Genomic DNA, 21402 nt, shown 5'->3' with positions numbered 1-21402 from the left:
AGTTTGGAGCTGCATAATGGAAGCAGGTATAAGATTTTGTTTCTAATCCGTTGTATACTACTGCTGGGATGCACAGTTGCAGATCTAAAGCCTCCTATAAATCTGCATATCTTAAAGCAGCAGGCCCCATCAAATCTGAGTACAATAAGATACTAAAGTATTATGATTGTTTATGAGGCTAGTGAGGTATGCAAAGTCATCAAAGAGAAAGATTCTCTTTTGGGGAGGCAAAGAGAAAGGTATATGTGTTGTTAGAATGGAAATGTATGTATTTATTTGCAATTCAGTTTAAAAACCCTTCATTACCTATAGTCAATCTGTTCTCTGTTCTGTACTCTAGATTTTTCAATATGAAACTAGAAAAAAGAAAACAGAGCTATTTTCCTGTATTTACATGTCCAGTGAAGGTTGCAAGACATGATGAAAAACATGGCAGGGCTTTAAAGTTCATAAAATACCTCTCTTTATTGACCACTTTTGAAACTGTAGTCGCTTTAAGATGGTAGAAGTCCACTTTACTTTGGTCAGGGCTTTGATTAGCTTGACTTCCCACAAAAAATCAATCTAAAAAAAAATAATTAAAAGGCTCAACAGAAACTAATTTCAAATATTCTGGAAAATCATTTCAAGGCAACAATTGTTGGGTCACTGGTTACCTTTAAAATTAGTTGCGATGAATGCCGAATGAATAAGCGCACAATCCATTAAAAAGCGAGCTTAATTGGAGGTCAGTGGGTGATAGACAATCATCTTATTTTGAAGTGGGTCCCTAAATCGAATTCTACCTAGGCACAAAAAAGAACTTGGACTGGCTTTGAACAAGATAAAGCGGTCAGACTGAACTCACTTAATTGAATAGATATTAAGAAAACAGATATATCTAGATGAATAGCAAGAAATAATAAATTCAATTACAAAGCATTAGAGAAAAGATCTGAAGACAAGAAATACGGGGCACCCACTTTAAAAAGCAACTGTTTTATGAACTGGCGAAGCATCTTCAAAGTGTCCCGCTTCTTGCCTGAGCCACCTTGGAGTTTGTCCTGCGCCCTAAAGCGTTGCATATAAAGTCGCCAGCTTCTATGAGTCTGTCGAGGTTCACTCCCTGTGAAAGAGACAGAGCATGCTTAAACAAACACAGGTTAGGTTTAAGGTAAATCCCAGCGAGAGGTAGCAGACATTTTAACTGCAATAAAAATATTCTACCAGCAGGGGTAGGGATTGCTAAAGAGTTCAAGGGAGCATGTGTGCAGTGCCATGCGCTTGCATACGATGTGTAAAGCCATTCATATTAGAAAAATAAACTTTTACAGAGCAGCGTATTTGAAGAGCAATCAGTTTATGTAAATGTGGTCTGAAAGATTGTGTGAGTTTGGGTTTTTGGGGATTACTGCGACATGACATACAGCAGGCCTGCCAACGTGAACTGTAAAGACAAACTCACAGTTTCGATGCCCATGCCATGGAGCATGTAGAGAACATCCTCTGTTGAAACGTTGCCAGATGAACCCTGTGCGTAGGGGCAACCACCAAGGCCTGCTACTGCGGAGTCCACCACAGAGACTCCCATCTGTGAGGACAAACAACAGGGACATTCAGCACCTCCGAGCAAGCTTCGCCTCATATTAAATCCAGGAACAACCTTGTTCTGTTTGATTGTTCTGTCTGCCGCCCTGCACCTCGCCAAAGCCTGCGGTCATGTTTTACGGCTGTTCCGGAGAACTGCGGGCTCCACTCCTGAGGATGAGTGGGCAAAGAAAAGTCCCACAGTATGGCTTAGTCATCCTCTCTGCCAGCGTTCATTGCCAGTACCTCACAATTATGGTCTTTTTCCGAAGAGAGGAATATTATAAAGACCGAACAGAACATTTTATGTGTTACTGATCCTCCTGGTTACTCGTGTTTTTACAGGACTATTCTGCCCTCGGCCACGGGGATTCTCTTTCCTGCCACAGCGGGAATTTTTTTTTTGCTTCTTAAACCATCCCGAAATCCAGATTTGTCAATGTGACATTTCTCCGTAAATGAAAACCTGAAACAAACCAATCCTTGTTGCAGTTTAGAATTTGTCTGTTTAGCATTTTTTTTAACCTCTGAATTTTAAAAAAAATGCAATTCAATTCAATTACAACCAATAACTACATTGTTTAAATATCTTGCAATACTTGTAGGTTTTTTTATTGAGATTTTATATGATAGATCAATACAAAGTAATGCATAACTGAGAAGTGAAAAGAAAATCATACATGCTAAAAATCTAAACAGTGTGGCTTTGTATTCACTATATTTTGGATTTTTCTTTGGAAAAAAAGCTCAAGCTCAGTCAGGTTGGATGGAGAGGATCTATGAAGAACTATTTGGATGTCTTCCTATAGCATCACAATTGAATTCATGATTAGACTTTTATCGAAATCTTACTTTTGTTTTTAGCTCTGGCTGCGTGTTTTTGACGCTGTGGTCTTAGTGAAGGTAAACATCTAATCACAAACTAAACTATATGCTCCCTCTAACAAGTATTCACCCAGGATCTTCCTATATTTAGCTGCAGCCATCCTCCCATCAGCTCTGAGCAGCTTCCCTGGTTCTGATGAAGGAAAGCATCCCCACAGCGTGTTGCTGCTACCACCATGTTTCACCCTGAGAGTGTGTGTGATCAGGTTGATTTGCAATGTCCACATGTGCAAATTTACATTTAGGTAAAAAGAAGTTTGATTTTGGTCTCATCTGAGCAGAGCACCTTCTTCCACGTCATCGCTGTGTCCCCTACATGGCTAAGGGGAAACCACAAATTAGATTTTCTTTCAACAATGTCTTTCTTGTTGCCGCTGTTCAATGAAAGCCAGATTTGTTCAGTGCATGAGTAATAGTTGACCTGTTGAAAAGCTCAGCTATTACCCATGCACTGAACCAATTCTCCCACCTGAGCTATGTATCTCTACAACTTATCCAGAGTTACCATGGACCTTTTGGCTACTTCTCTGACTAACACGCCCCTTGTTGGTTTGAAACTGCTTTTGCCTTCCTAGAAGAACTGTAATTATATGTAGATTAATCTCCACACGGGTGGACTCTTTGAAGGCAGTCCAGTTTCACAAAATTTTATTTAGAGTTTTAGAGAAAAGGCCTTTGATACAAATATTGACCACACTTTTACTTCTAAAACAACCGAAAGATAAATTGTCCTTTTATTTCCACGTCACAACCATGCACTACTCTGAGTCAAAATCCCATTAAAATGCATAGATGTGGTCATGGTGTGTCACAATGTTCAATATTTTAAGGGGTATGAATAGTTTTGAAGTATGTGGGAACCCACAGTCATTGTTGTTTCTCAGACAAGTAGAATGTTAATATGTTCTTCCACTACTTAAATATAAAGTCTTTCATGTGCACATAAATATGAATGGCACATTTTCAGCTGCTATCTTGCATGACATCTTATCCAATATTTTCATACACTGCCTGAGAATGTTGTTTCTATTTATTTGCTCTGATCTTTAGTCATTAAAATGAATGGGAAAACATACATAATTCTCCTTGAATGTTATAGGTAGAGTAATTATAATAGTATTATGTACAACAGACAAAACTATGCTTTTTCTTCATGCAAATGTACCCAGTCGCTATGAGTTTGTTTTCACACCACGATGCCAAAGCCAGGCCTTCTGTTTTCAGTCAGTCTCAGGATGTTTTCCACATGTCCCTGGGACTGTCATGAGAATATTAAAGTTGTTTTCCAGCTTCTCTGTCAGAGCCAGATGTCGGAGGATCCTACAGTGAGATTAACACAGTGGTCCTCTCAGTGGCAGTCGGGTCATGTGGGGCTTCCACCCCGCAGAGCACGGCCAGGCAGCTTAAATTAAAAAAAAAAAGACCTCTACAGCTATTTTGGAACAATGCAGCTAATTGGCTTCAGACAAGAACCTGCTTCTTTCAGGGTTTCTCTGAGCCAGCAGTAATTGCTGTTTGTGTTGGCAAATGAAGAGGAGGAGGTGTACCTTACCCGCGCACCAGATTTCCAGACCTTGGTGTAAGCCAGAGGAGGATACCTTTCAAGGAAGATCTTTTTTTTTTTTGTCGTTGTAGTATAAACACAGAGTTGTAATCCTTCATGCTAACCGTGCTGCTCTAGGCTGCCGACACTGTAAGGTCACAAGCCTTCAGCATGAACGTACCCCCTCAGCAGCGTCTCCTGTACCTCTAATCATGCAGGAACTGGTGGTCAGTGCTTAAGCTTTCCAATGCTCAGGTTGGTTTACAGTGCCCAGAAACCAGATGTGTGCTCAGCATAGAAAGCCATATCCACAGAGCTGTGGCTATATAAAAACAATGCATTCCTGGATAAAGACACAGTACCTTTTTCACACTAGACTGATTCGGGGTAAGCTTGTTGACATTCTAAAGTATAAGTGGATGAGGCAGCAAGAGGAACATGCGCCTTTGGTATAAAAGATGTCAAAGGAGAGAGAGAGTGTGTATTTAAAAATGGATATGAAGCTGTGAGATACATAAACTAAAGGTCTAAAATTAAACTGACAGATATCCTAAGGTGACACATGTACCACCTATTTCTAGGAATGTCCTCAATCCTATTACAGAAGGTCTAAAGTAAAACCCAGGGTCTTTCAAAACTATTCAAAAGTTCAGTTGCAGTTTTAAAAATTAGGAAATGCAGATGTTAATTAATCAAAATATCTGGCTATAGTTATATACGCTATTGTTAAAGGTATTTCTTCCCCGTCCAAATCATTGAATCCAGGTGTTCCAATCAGTTCCATTTCCTGAGGTATAAAAAAAAATCACCTAGGCATGCAGACCGCCTGGACAAACATTGGTGGAAAGAATGGGTCATTGATAAGTACCATGATATGATGCCACCTGTGCAATAAGTCCAGTCGTGAAATGTCCTCGTGACTGCATATTCCACAGTCAGATGTTGGTGGTATTCTAAAAAGAACAGCCATGTGAAACCACAGAGCTGGCAAAGCCAATGCCGTAGTGCATATAGTGTTCTAGGGTCGGCAAACTTTGTAATCATAATAATCCCTGTTTTATTGACTACTTGCATTCAGAGCTTCATGCAATGGATTTCCATGGTCAAACAGCCACACCCAAGCCTTGCATCACCAAGCGCAATCCAAACCATCAGACGCACTGATGTAAACCACCTCTCCACCGGACTCTAAGGCAATGGATACATGTTTTCTGAAGATATTAATCTTGTCCACCTGTCTAGTTATCCAATGGATGAGTTTGATTACCTGGTTGGTGACATGGGCATTTAAAAACAATGTTGTTTGATGTATTCCCAAACCAATAATCTTGTACGCAAGTTTAGGATGAGTTCTGTCACAGTGAAAGTGGCACTTTTTAAAGCATGTTGTACCCCTTTGTATACTGCCCACTTATGGAGATGTTTTAAGCAAAGTGGTATGCAGAAACTTAAAGTGGCATATAATTAGTACAATAGTGCAAGTCAGCTATTTGTTGGTGTGGGTATTTCCACTTTTTATGTTGTATTCCATAACCTTGTTTACAGCTGCACGGGTAGATTAGCCAACTCTTCAAATTGCATCATCTAAGCACTGACAAATCCTGCACGAAGTTCAGTCAGGTATATGTTCAGGATATGGAATCATTGGCGTTTCAGTCTTTTTTAGATATGTAATTTCTTTAATTGATTTTACCTGTATCTTTTGTTTTTATTTTATTGTTTCTTTTCATATTTATTCATTTGTTTGTATGGCTGTTAATTTGGACCTATTTGTGTCTTCAATAAAGTCATGATGATGATGATGATGACTTGGAAATTGCCAGAAGAACTGTGGTTTTCTGTATTGTATCAAGTGTAAAGCTTATGCTGGGCCATTTTTAAGGAGTTGGATTGAGCCCCTTGGGTCTAATTAAACAAACTTTCGGTGCATCACAACATTTTGGATGCATGTTTGGCAGGGAAAATCTTCACTGGCGCGCACAGTGCACAGTGCACAGTGCACAGTTTTATTTTTGTTGAACCCAACAAAAATAAAACTACTTTGTTATGAATTAGACAAGCATTTTTGTCCAACATCAGTGTCAGATCTAACAAACGCACTTCTGTAACAATGGTCAGACATTATTTTCAAGATGTGCAAATACTTTTAGCAACAACATGTAATGTGCCTTGTATCATAAATGACAAGTGTTCTGAAAGGTAGCTATAAATACGATGCATTATTATTATTAGAGTAATAGTTAAAAAAAGTACACCCACTGTCAGTTCAGGTAATATAAATTTACTAAATCATAGAATCATTAAACTCTAACTTTCAGTGCAAAAAAGACAGCAAACACCACAGATCCCAGAATGTGATTACATTAAAAGGTTATGTGGTTAGAAAAAATGTCTAGATTGGATCAAGTTTAGCAGTTTTGATGAACTGGGTTTGAAAGACTTTTTTGTCATTGTTTGGAATTTTCTGATATTTTGATCCAAAGAATGTTTCAAAATTATTTTTAACAGAATTTCACTCAAAATAAATTCTTTTCAAAATTTCCACTGTCAGGAGGCAACAGCTAACACACTGATACTCCAACCATTGCCTTCAATCTTGCAAAAATATTTAAAATGTGTACGATGTTATGAACAAATAAGGCCAACAACAAGCTGCTCTGCCACCACACGTTACAGAATATACTGTATACCCCAGACACAGTAGTAAACATGACACCTAAATTGCAGGAAAGTATAAAGAATTTTCCATGCCAAGCCTGTGAAATCTAAGCACATACATTGTCATTGTGTGACCTGCCCCAGTAGGTTTCAGACAAAGCTCCCCCCGACCTCCTGAAAAAAAAAAGAAGTTACAAAGACTGAGGAATGTCTTTATCAGGAACAAAAGAGGTGACTCAGGGCTGACAGCACTGGGGGAATTCATTTCTCTCTCTGTTGGTGGTGTGGAGTTCTGGCACAAAGTAATGAAAAACTATGATAAAATCTTTCATTTCCTTCTTGTTTATGGGTGAGCAAATGGTAAGCTAAATATCCCCGGCTGCTATTATTTTCTCTGGGTATGCCACAGCTGTGATGAATCACGCCGAGTATGATCCGCAGAAGAATTTTAAAGACTTGCAGTGCCCTTTCACTCCAATGTAAAACATTACGACTTTAAAAATGTTTTGCTAATGATAACTGACAACACAGAGCTTTTCTACAGCCTAGCTTGCGACTTACACTGACTGCAAAACATGTTTCAGCATCTACGCATTTGACCAAAATGTGCCTATTTTCTTCTGCACAACCCAAAAAGAAGGTGGTTTGAAAACCTTTGGGTTTGAGTCTGCAGCACTGTTCACCACATTCTCAGCACGGAGCAAATGAAAGGATCATTTTCCAGTAGCTTTAAGCACAGCATTGTCAGAGTTCAACAGCCAAGCGACAGACGAGTTAGGAGCCCCCCAGGGCCCTTCCATCCACCTCACTCCCGGTTGCTTTGTCCAACAGACACCGAATATGTGAGCCTTTGTCCTGACCTCCTCACATCTGTTGACCCACCCAGCCCCCACCCACAATGTGCTCCAGAGAACTGATACAGCCATATCTCAGTTGTCTCTGTTTTATGTCTGGATGTACGTCAGGTTTGCACTTGCTGCAGGCAAAGTGGTGAAAAACACCTAAATGATGCCTTGTCCGTTGATTACAATTATGCTTTTGTGAGTTATTATGTGTACATCACATTGTTTTCCATTGTAAAGTTTATTCTAACTGGTATGGTGTACCTGGAAATCTTTAAAATGCTGTATTTCTGTTCATCTTATTGTTTATGAGTAATGTTGTTTTTTGTGGAGGGTGTCGTGGTTCTTAAAATTTGTTTCACTTATTGACCATTTGATTGTTAACCTGAACATATTAAGAATGAACAAAAATGTAAAGATGACACATTGTGTTCAAACCTTAGCCAGTTTAGTAACTGGAAATTTTAAATTCCTTTTGTAATGTTGTTTCAGTATTTAAGGGAGAAACTGAGAAACCAAACAATTTTATTCAGGTACTTAATAAAAACTACAGAAATAACTCTTTCATTAAATGCACTGCAACTTGAAAAAAAAAATGTAACAAGATTGACGAGGAGAAGTTTAGCACCAACCGGGATGTTAATCCTATACCCGGCTTCTTGTTGTTATCATCATAACTACAAAGATTTCTATGAGCTTGATTTGGATCATCACTGCCCTGTGACAGCAAGAGTAGGTACTTATGCAGAACACATAAACTTTCCATAAACCTTAACCCCAAACATCTGCATCAGCAGTTTACTCACATTAGCTGGACTACAGTCATAGCCCACAAGTGAAAGACGTTAATGTTACTGCAGAAACCTGTTCATTTTAATCATCGTTGGGAAACGTGAAATAGTTTATCTGAACTCAAGAAATCATAAAATGCTTGTGTTTGATTGCTTGGATAAAGTCTAGCAACAAATGTCATCTTAGGATCTTTATCTGCTTAGTTATCTAGTTCATTGTTCTGAAAGTCAGGGATCCCACATTTTCATCGGATAGAAATTCTACACTTTTACAGACTCAACTTTCCAGAGTTTTACATTCATCTTGACAGGACATGTAGCAGACATTGAAAACAAAGAAGGAAGGTCAAAAGGGAGGGAGGTTGGACACAAGGAACCAAAGAGGAAAGAAAGGAGTGAAGAAGTACTAAAAAGAAAGGGAAGCAATGGCACCAAAAAGAAATGAGGACAGACTGGATGTAAGTAGGATAACAGGAATGAAGAGGAAAGGAAGTGAGGACGTAATGTAATAAGGAATGTAATAAGGGAGGAAATGTGGAGGACATTTAGAGCACAAGACAAGGAAGGAAGGAAGGAAGGAAGGAAGGAAGGAAGGAAGGAAGGAAGGAAGGAAGGAAGGAAGGAAGGAAGGAAGGAAGGAAGGAAGGAAGGAAGGAAGGAAGGAAGGAAGGAAGGAAATACACCAGGAAAGGAGGCATAAAAGAAATAAAGAAGCGAGGTTTGGAATAGGGAAGCAAGAAAGGACAAAAGATAAAATTCAAGAAACATTTAAAGTGAAAAAATACGTGCAAATATTTTTCAATATTTTCCTTTTCCAAACTTTTCCAGACTGTGAAGGAAACATGGAACCTCTCTTGTGTACTTCACCAGCTCACTTCTTGTCTGTGTGAATCCCCTCAGTTTCCTTCTCATTTTCTTTGCCTGTCTGCTTGAGGTGTTACCATAATAATTTTGTCTGATTATTGCTTGTTCTTGCTTGTTGAATTTTCCTTTAAACTTAGATTATCCGGCTCATTTAAAATGTCTTCACACAATTCGGCCCACATTTCTACCAAAGCACTGCAGCTCACAACTACTATTTCATGTTAAGCTTTCTTTGTGTTTTTTTCTTTAAAAACAAGCTATATATAAACATGTGTTTCAAATAGATTAAAATGGTAAATGGCTTGTACTTGTATAGCTCTTTATCAATTCCAATAACCCCAAAGTATTTCACACTATAAGTCATTCACCCATTCACACCCTGACGGTGGTGAGCTATGTTAGTAGCCACAGCTGCTCTGGGGCAGACAGACAGAAGCGAGGCTGCCATACATCGGTGCTACCAGGCCCTCTGACCACTGCCAGCAGGCAATGCGAGTGTAGTGTCTTACCCAAGGACACAACAACTGAGACGGTTGGAGCCCGGGATCAAACAGGCAACCCGACAGTTACATAACAAACTCTTTAACTCCTGCGCCACTGTGATTCAGTTGTATTCTTCACATTTGGCTGATTCCTTACAGTTTGAACCCAATGGCAGTAGGCAGTCTGGTGCTGCTGAGTGTGCACCATTCTGCACAGTTTTACTTTCTTCTGAGATATATTAGGGTTGGAAAGGAGGAAATGTTCAGTCAGTGAACATTTAGCGCAATTAAAAGTATTTTAAATACAGTTCTAAAATCTGAAGAAAGCATTCCCAGAATATACAATGGAGCAACAACAAGCTGCTTTGTAACAATATTTACTATCTAGAAAGTGTGCAAAGACAGTGCTTTTATAGTTAGCAAAGCTAACTGTGCTGACAGCCCTTATTGCTAATAAAAGTTGTTAAACAACTTTCGAACTATCACCATCAAATGTTCTTTGAAATAAGAAACTTATCTTCTATTGAGCTGTTTGTTGTTACTTCTCTCAATCTCACACAATTACACAATCTCACACAATTACACAAAAACACAATTATTAATTATTGACCATTCATGACAGGCAAGCTCAATAATAAGTAATTTGTCATTTTAAACTATCACTAACTTTTAAAATCGAATATACAAACCATCCCTCCCCTCCACATGCCCAATTTCTGTCTTCAGTCTTTATTTAGATTCAGCAGTTGTGCAGATAACAAAAACAGACAGGAATGGATGATTCTGAGGCTTATATGTTGATCTTTTAGATATTAATGCATTAATGCATAATGCCACAAAGTGGGGTCTAAGCTTCAGTGTGAAAGTAACCATTATAAGCAGAAAAATTGGTACTTCTGAGATATTACTCTCCATGCCACATATCTGAAGGACTTACCTGAAGTGCAGTAAGGATGTTGGGAAGTGCTTGACCGTAAGTGTCATGGCAGTGAACTGCGAGAGCACTGAGGGGTACATCCTTCATCACCTTCTGCAGCATCTTAAACATGGAGCTGGGCGTCCCAACACCAATAGTATCTCCCAAGGAAATCTCATAACAGCCCATATCATATAATGTCTTTGATATCTAAAGAAGGGGGGAAATGTGGTAAAATATTCTCACAAGATGACAATTACACTGAAAGTCAATAATCCAAAAAAAGACTGGATGCCAAATTTGACTTGGTTCTTTTCCACTCTGTTGTTTCACAAAATGTAAGAAGGAATGATATACTTGGGCTGCAAACTTTACATTTTTATTAAATAAACTAGAAACAAATTGGAAGATATTCATAAAGTAAGTAATAAATAATTGTAATCAGTTAAGTAATTCCATTAAGAAGGTCTGTGTACATTTTTATTTTTATAATGTAAAAATAATTATACCTCAGCAACTTTGGTGGGTTCGATGTGTCCTTCATGGGGGCATCCGAGGGCACATGAAACATACCTGAAATAGAAAAAAATGTTTTCTTATCTACGCTTAAACTGTCAAAAAAAAAAAAGCTATAAAACATCTATAAAACTGATTTCAGTTTAAGCTAACATGAAAAACTTCGGAAGCTGTTGTTTATTTGGTTCTGGAGACTCATTGTTGTCTCTGTTGGGAAAGACTCAAGGCCCATTTGGACTTGTGGCTCACGCATAGTTCAAAATAATCTGGTTACCATCTGGAACTGTGCTGTGTTCTTCTTTTTATTCCTTCTTTAAGGAAACCGTTTTTGTAATTTATGGTAAATTTAGATGTCAGCGTGAAATTGGAAGGAGAGTAAGAAGTTTAATTCTTCTTTGTTGTAAGTGACAATAGATGTTTAGAGTACAAACCCACGAACAGGGATTTGTCGATCTTTGGCAGCACTAATGACTTCCTCAAACCGCAGCATGCTTTCAGCGATAGAACAGTTGATATTTTTTCTGCTGAAAGTTTCAGATGCGGATCCAAACACAGCCACTTCAGTGGCACCAGCTGCGACCTTTGCACAACAAAGAGTATTTTCAAAATTGTGTGCATCATATTTTTGTATAGACAACAAAAGACAAAAAAGTGAGTAAATTGTGACTAAATGGTGACTAAATTCCATTCCTTACTACACATTGCACTAATCACTGCACTAAAGTGACAATGAAAGCTTACGGCATCCTGAAAACCTTGCATGTTGGGAGTCAAAACAGGGTATCGAACATGAGGCACTCTCTGGATTCCTTGGAGGACATCGGTGTGGTCTGCCATCTAATTGTGGGCACAAAAGAGGTGAATAAGTGTAATGCATTTATAGCATGACCAAAGCATGTTCTGAGAGATAAACATTTATCACAACCACCACATCACAAGTTTCATGTGAAGTTTTGTGGAACAAAACCTTTTTTTTTTTTTTCAATAAACAAATGTGGTGTAATTTATGGCAAGTAATAAGATGACAGGCACACCACAAACTAAAAAAACAAAAAAACATCAGTGGATCAAACCATAAGAACACATTTTTCTCAGTACATATGCAGGAAGAAATAGTTCCTTATAAATCCCTCAGCGCTCTGCTATTGTGCACAACAGGCTTGAGCTATTATTACCTGCGGTACCCACTTTGAAGAGACAAAGCTGGTGGCCTCAATCACAGACAGGCCTGTGGTTGAGAGCATGTCTATCAGCTGGATTTTCACCCTTGTTGGAACAATATCCTGGGGAACAATAAAACTGAAACAGGTCATTCAGGATTTTACTCCAAAAACATCACCTCTTTAACATAAAGGTCATACAAATGCTATTTGCATTTGCTATTTTTTACAATGTATATTTCATCTAACAGGAATTTGAAATAAAAATAAAAACTAATCCACAAAATTCAAAACTAGTGTTTAATAGGGCAGTGAAGAAGGTAGAGCATGCTAAACACTTCAAACTGTTTTCAATAAATACATATATAAAATACCCAATGTAGGCAACTCAGATGTCTAGTATTGTTAAGGTATAAAATAAATATTTTTTCTGGGGTAGTAATAGTAAACTGTGGTATACCTTTTCATTTTGAAGTCCATCTCTTGGCCCAACTTCAACTATTTTCACAAACTCTGGATACTCTTGTTCTGTAATGATCTGTAGAAACATCATAGAGGAACAGAAATAAGACTAAAGGAAAATATAGTTCAGAACCATAATGACAACATATAACTTCTCCCGTTGTGCTGTGATGGAATGCCCCAGGGCATGTTATTCGGAACATAAATAACTTTATATCTCAAAGCCATGTGAAATCTGAGAGACTAAACACAAGCCTGTCACCTGGTTATAAAGTAAACTCAGGAGGTTTGTAAACAGGGAAGGACAAAGGAAAAGTGATAAAGTAACTCCACTCAAACTACAATAAGAATTCTGCTTATAATACCATGGGTGTTGTTGTGGTCAGAACCTTTTCAGCACTTGAATGAGTGAGTTTTTATTTATTTTGTCCCATAGTAAACAGAGTACAGTGAAACAATTATTACACAACATGAAAAAGAAAAAAAAGAATGGTGCTGAATTAATTTAGCAGGTTACCCGTGAAGCCTTTACACTTTGCTTCCTACCTTGCAATGTATGCTGGTATGTTAAAGTGTGTCAGATGGGACTACATGTGAGGGAATTAAGGTGATTTATTTTTCAACAAATAATTTTTCAAGTGTATGTTTCACTTTTCCTCCACCCCTGTTCTGAGTACCGTGTGTGTATATTCAATTGCATCAGGACAGGGTATGTCATTTTTGTCTTTACGTCACCTTCTTGTTGACTTTTTTCATAGGGCTGATCATCTGAAAATGAGATTTCAACTTTTCTAATTTTTACAGTTGTCAGATAATTATATGCCAAAAAGTTTTTCAGAAAGTAGGTCAAAGTGTCAGTACTATGTTAGGTTTTAAGGAAAACATTGTGTTGGGTGAGATTCAGTGATATTATTGGTGAAATATACACTGCATGAATTGTGTACCAGTGGCACAGATGTGTGGTATGCATGGTATGTGAGAGTTTTAGCTTTAAACTAAGACATTGTTTTAGCAAAAAATAACAAGAACTAACCTACAGTGTTCTTTTCTTTAAGATACATGCTAAATTTAAGGATAAACCTGATGTTGTTGTTGATGGATTTTTTTTGCCATATATGGAAAGTAGCACTTATGGGTAAATGAAAAGCTTAATTTTGAACGCACTGTAATTCTTAAATATTAGCTTTTTAAAAATATTGTCAGAAGGTATTGACAATGATTTTAATCAATCTGGAACTTGGACATTACCAAAGAAGTAATGAAAACTTGGTAACAGATAATTATGTCAAAAATATACTTATCATATTTGGCTTTGTACTGTGAAAGCAGTTGTAGAAAGAAAAAGAAAATTGTTTCCATCTCACGTTTGGTGTATGAACTCTTTTTCGGAAGAGCCAAAAACCACCTCAAGTATAAAAAAATATTTTTGGTGAAATCGAGGAAGCTATTTCAAATTTTGCCATGTCCTTTAACCTTTTCTAATGTAACATTTTAAAATACTGATAAAAAAAACATTGATGACACACATAATAATAATACATTTTATTTGAAAACACCTTTCAGAGCACCCAAGAACACTGTAGTAATAAATGATCAAAAGTTACAATAAACATGCAATTACAGTGAGAAGGCATTATTGAACAGATTTGTTTTGTGTTTAAACTTGAAGTCAGAAAAGGTTTCAGTATTGCAGCTGCATTTTGGGAGAGAGTTCCAGAGTTTGGAAGCGGAGCGAGAGAAAGCTCTGCTCCCCATGGTGCTGAGACGTGAAGGAGTAACAGCAAAGTGGATGGAAGAGGAGGCTCTAAGGGTGCAGGACAGAGTGGCGATGTGAAGGAAATCAGAAAAGTAGGGTGGAGTGAGGCTGTGGATGGACTTGAAAGTGCACAGAAGAATTTTGAATTCTATTTTGGATCTAACCAGAAGCCAGTGGAGCTGCTGTAGGACTGGGTTAACGTGGTGAAATGATGGGTTTTGGAAATAATGTGAGCAGCTGAATTCTGAACCACCTGAAGGTTATGGAGCGATGTTTTTTAGGGCGACCATAGAGAAGAGAGTTACAGCAGTCAATACGGGAGGTTAACATGATCAGTATACAAAATTTGTGCCGAATTCCAAACGGCACAAATTCAAGCATTTACTAAATGTGAAATATACAATTACGTAAATAGCCATAATACAACCTGAACAAAATCGATCAGTTTAGTTGTTTGTGGCTAGGCAGCTTCAGCACTGTGACGAGTGGCTGCTTTGAGGCCTTTCTGCGATGAGATGTGTGGCAGAGCATGTGCAGCAGATAAACAACAACAAAAAAAAAAACAAGAAATAATAAAATGATGCTCACCTTCTCTTCCTGCAGCCAGCTTCTGAGCCAAGGGTAATCCTCGATGATTTGCTTATAGCTCAGGCAGTGCTTTACTGTAGTGGGTACGTTACCCATCAGGCTGACTGTTGCGCAGCTCTTCGGGAAAAAGAAAAAATGTATCAGAGCAAATTGCTGAGCTGCATTTGTGTACTAACTCGGGCCTGTATGGTGGACAGCCAAGGCGCGTTGGAAGATGACATTAGAGGAAGGCTGCTGACTGGCTGGAGAGTGATTCAGCAGTCGTCATGGCAACCACATCTCTGGCAGGAAGTATACGTGCGAGGCAGGGAGGGAGGGAGGCTGTCATAAAAGAGAAACGGAGAGGGAAAAGAAGCGTGAAAATGCAAAGAAAAAACAGGAACAAATGAAGAAAGAAAAAAGACAAGGAAAAGAAAAAACAGGAACAAATGAAGAAAAAGACAAAGACAAGGGAAAAAAAGCAAAAACAGAGAAAGGGAAATCATGTGGAAGAATTTTAAGGAGCATATTTTTTTTTAAATGGTCAAGCAAATTAAAAATATTCTGCCAAACTAGGCAAATTAAGAAAACTCACGAAAAGTAATTCACAATGACTGATTATAAGGTGACTTATTCACACTTACTATGTGTTTATGTTAAGTTAACAAGATGAGAGACTTTCTGTTCCCTGCTCTGCTTGGAGCTGAAGGCTTCAGGGAAACAGCCTGCTTAGATTGATCTCATGTGACCTAAATCATTGAAGGCTTTCATTGCCAGACCTGCCACTGCTGCCAATGTCAACTGCATGGTGTAATAAAACCTCCAGTTAAAGCAGGTCAACATTTACCATAGAAAGGGTCTTTCTGAATCCAGATGTTAACAATAGAGGGGCTTAATGAAGCCCTCGCATTCAACCATTGCAGCACACTAAACTGTGCTGTGATGAGAGGCCTGTTCCTTTCTCTCATGGGGAGGAGAGAAACTCTTGGGATCAGTATAAAAAAGGAGGGGTTTGGGAAGAGGTACCAGACCCTAAATGTTAAACCCCCTGTGATTTTTGACTTTAATCACTTGTTTGGGCTCTTAGGGTGCTGAAAAAGTGCAGCAACTCAAAGGTTATTTGGATCTGATCTAATTTTCCTTTTTTTGTCTTTCATGTTGATGAATTTCATGTTTTCATTTTCAGTATAACATCTGGCTGTACAAAACTTGAACTGTAAATCAATAAAAACAGATTTTTTTCAGATTCACTTGAAGTATAATTACATTTGACTCTAACTGACCTGCACTGTAATGAGTTCAATAAAACTAAATTAAACTGAATATTGCTGAACCAACAAGAATAGAGCTGAAATGAATTAAAAAGGAATTAAAATCAATCTGAATTAAACAGCAATTAAATCACCTGGAATTTAAGTTAATTAAAACTAAATTAAACTGAAATTACGTTCATTTACTTGAACTGAACAGAACAAAATCAATCTGCATTGAATTAAACTTAATATTTTCAAACTGATCTGTAGTGTCCTGAAATAAATAGAATTAGATTAAATTAAAAGTTATTCAACTTGGATTTCATTTTAATTAGAAGCAAATCAAATCTGTTCACATAGTGCAGCCTCTAGTGGAGCACTGTTCTAGTTTAGTGCTTGTCCCAAGCATGGGGCAACAGTGGCAAAGGAGCTAAGGAGTTTGTCCTGCAATTGGCGGGTTGCCTGTCCGATCCCCCGTCTCAGTCATTGTGTCCTTGGGCAAGACATTTCACCCAAAATTGCCTGATGGCGGCGGTCAGAGTGCCCAGTGGCATTGATGTCTTGCAGCTTCGCCCTTGTCAGTCTGCCCCAGGGCAGCTGTGACGTCTAACATAGCTCACCACCGTTAGGGTGTGAATGAGTGAATGACTATAGTGTAAAGCGCATTGGGGTCGCCTGACTAGTTAAGGCGCTATACAAGTGCAAGCCATTTACCATTTAAATGCAGATGGTTGCTTCAGGAAGGAAATCCAGCGTATAACATTTGCCAAATTTACCATGCGAATCAAAAACATGATCTCCATGTCAAGGCTGCAACTGGTGTTAGTGACCAACACGGTACAGGTGGAAATTAGGATACTGTTGGTCACCAAAAGAATGAAGAAGAAGAGGAGAGAAGCAGAAAGGCAATGCTCTAGGACTGAGAGTAGCGACTTTGAATGTTGGGATTATGACAGGAAAAGAAGGTTGGCTGACAAAATGCTGAGGAGGACGGTGGGCATACTGCGTATTTAGGAGGCCAAGTGGAAAGGTGGCAAAGCTACAAGATTATAGGAGCAGGGTTCAAGCTGTTCTACCATGGTGGGTGTGGGAAGAGAAATAGTGTTGGAAAGGGTGTGATAACAGAGTTACAGCGAGAATAAAATGAAAGGTGTACAAGATGGTGGTGCGACCACTGATGTACTTTGGTTTAGACACAATGGCACTAAGGAAGAGACAGGATGCAGAGCTGGAGGGAGCAGAGATGAAGATGTAGAAGTTCTCTTTGGGAGTGGCGAGGATAGATAGGATGAGGAATGAGTACATCATTCCTGAGCTCTTGTTAAATGTTTTGGAGACAAACCCAGAGAGGCCAAACTGAGATGGTTTGGACATGTACAGAGGAGGAATTGTAAGTACATTGGTAGAAGGTTGTTGAACATTGAGGCTGGATCTGCCAGGCAGGAGGCTTACAACCTGGCCAGCCAGACTAACTTTTGCCTCTCTTTTTGACACGGGTGAAGTTAGTCTGGAACTCCTCCCAACGAGGCTTTTTTCTGGGGCGGGGTTAATATATATATATATATATATATATATATATATATATATATATATATATATATATATATATATATATATATATATATATATATTTTTTTTTTTTTTTTTTTTTTTATAAATAAAATGCAAAATATTTCAGCACATGACTTTCTCAGTACTTGATAGATTTAGAACATAACATAAAAGTATATGGCATTTTACATTTTAAAAGTTTTAAGCCCCCCCTGAACATGAGAAAATCCTTGTTATTCGATGCTGTAGTGCACATATTCCCTAGTTACTGGGGGAAAACAGGGAGTACCAATATGGCGGCTGGTGGCTTCAAAGCGACTCGTTTTAACAGCGGGCTATTACCACTCCAGTGTATAATATAGCTCAGTGTATGGGAGCAGTTCCGGACTCAGTTCGCTGTATAGCAAAGCGAAAGTGAAACTGAGTCTGGTCAGCCTAGGGGGCCAATAGAAAAACCAAAGAGGAATTTTGTGGATGGAGTGAAAGAGGACATGAAGTTAGTTGGTGTGAGAGAAGAAGATGCGGATGACAGATAATTAACAGAATGAGTAAAAGAAACTAAACAACCCACGACAACCATGGACACAAACACACTGACCAGTGGGGAGTTGTTTGTGCTAGTTGCTTTCTCCTGTTTTCATGCAAAGAACCTTACTTATTTTACATTTCCTCTGTGCTTTGTGTACATAGCAGAATATTACTGTCACATGTTATCAGCTCCCTGACTCTTTCACCCCCAGTGAGTGGTGTTCATGGATAAGTTTGCTTGTCACACTTACAGGACCAATTTGAATAACAAGTTGTTGTCACAAGGTCACCTGACAAGGACCCATAAAAGAGAAACAGATAATGCCGTTAGGCAGGGTAGACCCACTAAAGCTCACTGTGATCTCTGTCTGTTCTCCTCATGCATAAGCTTCATTAAAGGTGTGTTTCGATCCTTGATAATTATTGTTACACTAAACAAGATTACTTTCAAGAGGGACTTTTCCTCTGTTTAAACATAAAATACATTATTCGGGGGAAAAAGGTAGGAAGCAAAATGTACAGGGGATATTTTTATTTATTAATTACATTTTTTTGGAAGGTTTGTAAAGATGTATTGTTAACAATTTATTAGGGGAAGCTCTGCAAAAAGAGTTGTATTGTATTGTATTTTTTATGTTGACAAATGTTCATTAAATTAAGGTTTAATGACAAGAGGATGTCTTGCTGTTATTTTCTGGTATCATTCCCAGATATGTCCTGATTCTAACAATGTAATATCTTAGCAGTATAATAAAAGACATCCGGCATACAGTCAAATAGCACGACTAAAGTCAAATATAGTTTTGGCCTCAGGGATTGTTTAACATCGTGATTGTTTGCATTTGACCTTTAAGCCTTTAGTTTTATGTGTTGTTTGTTGTAAATTGCTGCATAGTTTGGAAACCGATTCGGAGATGACTAACCAGTAAATAAGGAAGCGTTCAAGCATGGTAGCATATCATTTGAGGAGCTTTTATTGCAGACCTAAATGCTTTATGTGTTGTCAAGGCAAATATCTTTCTCGAACGCTGGCATGCAAAGGAGAGAAAGTGGGAAAACAACAACTGTAAATCTGTTTTACAGGGCTTGCAAAACAATGAAATATGAGTCTTGCGTTTTTATTGAACTGGCCGAGGAGTTCGAGTCTTAACCCATGCATTTAAATGCAATTTTAATGCCAAAGGAAAAGGAAACAGTTTTAAAAGACAGATACTGTTTGAATCCACAGGTGCGAGGGCTAATGTTAATGGAAAGCGACAGCTCGGTTCATAAATAGTCCGTTGTAGCTCAGAGAGCCCTGAACTCTTCCCCCTCAGCGCACGTATGAATAACAAGCAAGTATAACCGCATTTCTGCGCCACCCTCTGTGAGGACACATTCCTCGCTGTCCTGCTGCACCCTTGTCATACCAAACAACATGTAAAAATGTGACCCATATGGTCTCCCTTTGGAGAAGCACTGATTGAGCTGTATGGAAGTTATAGCCCACCCACAGAAGGCGAATAAGGAGAACCATATGTGGTGAGATGAATTAGGTAAACTGCACAACATTTTTAATAGATACAATTTCACTTGCCATGTGGATGGACTGGAAGGTGACACTTTGAAAATAAACGTAGAGCCCCGGAAAGAAAGGGATCCCTGGTTAACACAGGAAAAGCCAATGAAACACTGTTTTCAGTAAACTAAATGAACAATAACTTAGTTTTGTGCCTAAAATATGATCTAAATTAGCATTATCTGCATCATTTGAGTTGCAAAGATAGAGTAGAGACAGTATATTAAATACATTTACTAATTTAATGGTCTGCCATGAAATTGATAATGCACTCTGACAAAATACATTTCAGCTTAAGTTTATTTGCGTAAAGTCCAACCGCCCTCTTAGGGCCTTAAGGCTTTAATAATTCCCGCTGCAAATGTTAACTTTCTGAATACCGCCTTTCAAAAGGGAAGTGTACAAATAACTGAAATGCTCTCTAAACAAGTTAAAGAATGTTTTTAAAAATATTTAAACAGGAAGAAAGAACATGGACACATGCATTACATAATTACAACAGTCCTATATTTTTTACATTATTGTGTGCTTTCAAAGACTTCAGCTCCTCTGAATCTTTTCTTTTTATGTGCTGCATTTAGTTTACTATGAATCAGTGAGACGTTACTCTGCTTTTGTGCTTAAAAGACAGAAACAAGAAAACACATCATTCATGCTTGTAATCTCTGGTTCTTATATCGTTCAGGACATCTCTGACTCGCCTCCGGCACAGATGCCGTCTCTGTTGGTGGTCTGATAAGATTAGTTGCTGTTATGTCATCATTTTTTTTTTGTATTGGATTAGCTGAATATTGTCACTGCAGTGCTACTGGAGATGGTTTAAATCATATAAAAAAACGACCTGAATCTTCCACCACTTGTGGCTTTTGACAGAAGGCCAGGTCCAGGAGGGTCAGAGCTCTGAGGTCGACTGAATGAAAGCACATGTTTTTAGCAGCTGTTGACATGCATGTGTCTGTTTTCTTAATTATTCAACAAGAATAAATGAGTTTGTGAAAAGAAAAAAAAATGATATCAGTACTTGGAAACTTGCTGTTTAAGCGTTGCCTTGCAACATTATTCACACCCCTTGACCATTTTTATATTTTGTCATGATCCAGCCACAAACTTTGAATGCAATTTAATGGGGTTTTATTTGATAGACCAACAAAGTAGCATATGCTTTCGACATATAGGATGGAGGATGCATTATCTTTTAAATCTTTTATTAATTAAAAACTGAAAAAGTGGGGCAGTGTGTTTGCATTTACTCTGATTCCACAAGATTGAATTCAGAGCTGCTTTCAGAAGTGAATTTAAAGAAAGTGAGGGAAAAAAATCACCCGTCTCTTATTGTTCTGACAATTTGCAAATAGAACTAATTCTGTTTATTTTTACCTGACCTAACACAATAAAAGCCTTTACTTATTTAATGTCAGACTGTAGGGAAAGAATGGTTCGGTGTCGCTTTACAATGTGTATGTACATTTCTGGCTTCAGCAGGATTAATTCATCAACAAATTAT

At 38.2% G+C, this 21402-nt stretch overlaps 1 protein-coding gene across 1 annotated transcript; it reads right to left on the bottom strand.

The window, feature by feature from the left end:
* Positions 1-68: 68 nt before the first annotated feature.
* On the bottom strand, positions 69-15287 carry hmgcll1 (3-hydroxymethyl-3-methylglutaryl-CoA lyase-like 1). The gene is made up of 9 exons (XM_012853626.3): positions 15030-15287; positions 12684-12761; positions 12239-12346; positions 11805-11900; positions 11495-11643; positions 11057-11120; positions 10569-10757; positions 1445-1570; positions 69-1105 (listed from the first exon to the last, which is right to left on the bottom strand). The coding sequence occupies exons 1-9, from the start codon at positions 15123-15125 to the stop codon at positions 1001-1003; spliced, it is 1011 nt and encodes a 336-aa protein (XP_012709080.2). The 5' UTR covers positions 15126-15287; the 3' UTR covers positions 69-1000.
* Between the last annotated feature and the right edge of the window lie 6115 nt (positions 15288-21402).

The sequence above is a fragment of the Fundulus heteroclitus genome, chromosome 22, assembly GCF_011125445.2.
Source record: "Fundulus heteroclitus isolate FHET01 chromosome 22, MU-UCD_Fhet_4.1, whole genome shotgun sequence".
Lineage (NCBI taxonomy): Eukaryota > Metazoa > Chordata > Actinopteri > Cyprinodontiformes > Fundulidae > Fundulus > Fundulus heteroclitus.
The sequence above is the reverse complement of the archived record's forward strand: the minus strand, read 5'-3'. Positions and strand labels throughout refer to the sequence as shown.

Coding starts and splice junctions, on each gene's coding strand:
- hmgcll1 (XM_012853626.3), bottom strand. CDS start 15,125: ATGGGTAACGTACCCACTACAGTAAAGCACTGCCTGAGCTATAAGCAA. Junction 12,762..15,029: donor GCTGGCTGCAGGAAGAGAAG/GTGAGCATCATT, acceptor ATGTTTCTACAG/ATCATTACAGAACAAGAGTA. Junction 11,121..11,494: donor CGACAAATCCCTGTTCGTGG/GTTTGTACTCTA, acceptor TTTCTATTTCAG/GTATGTTTCATGTGCCCTCG.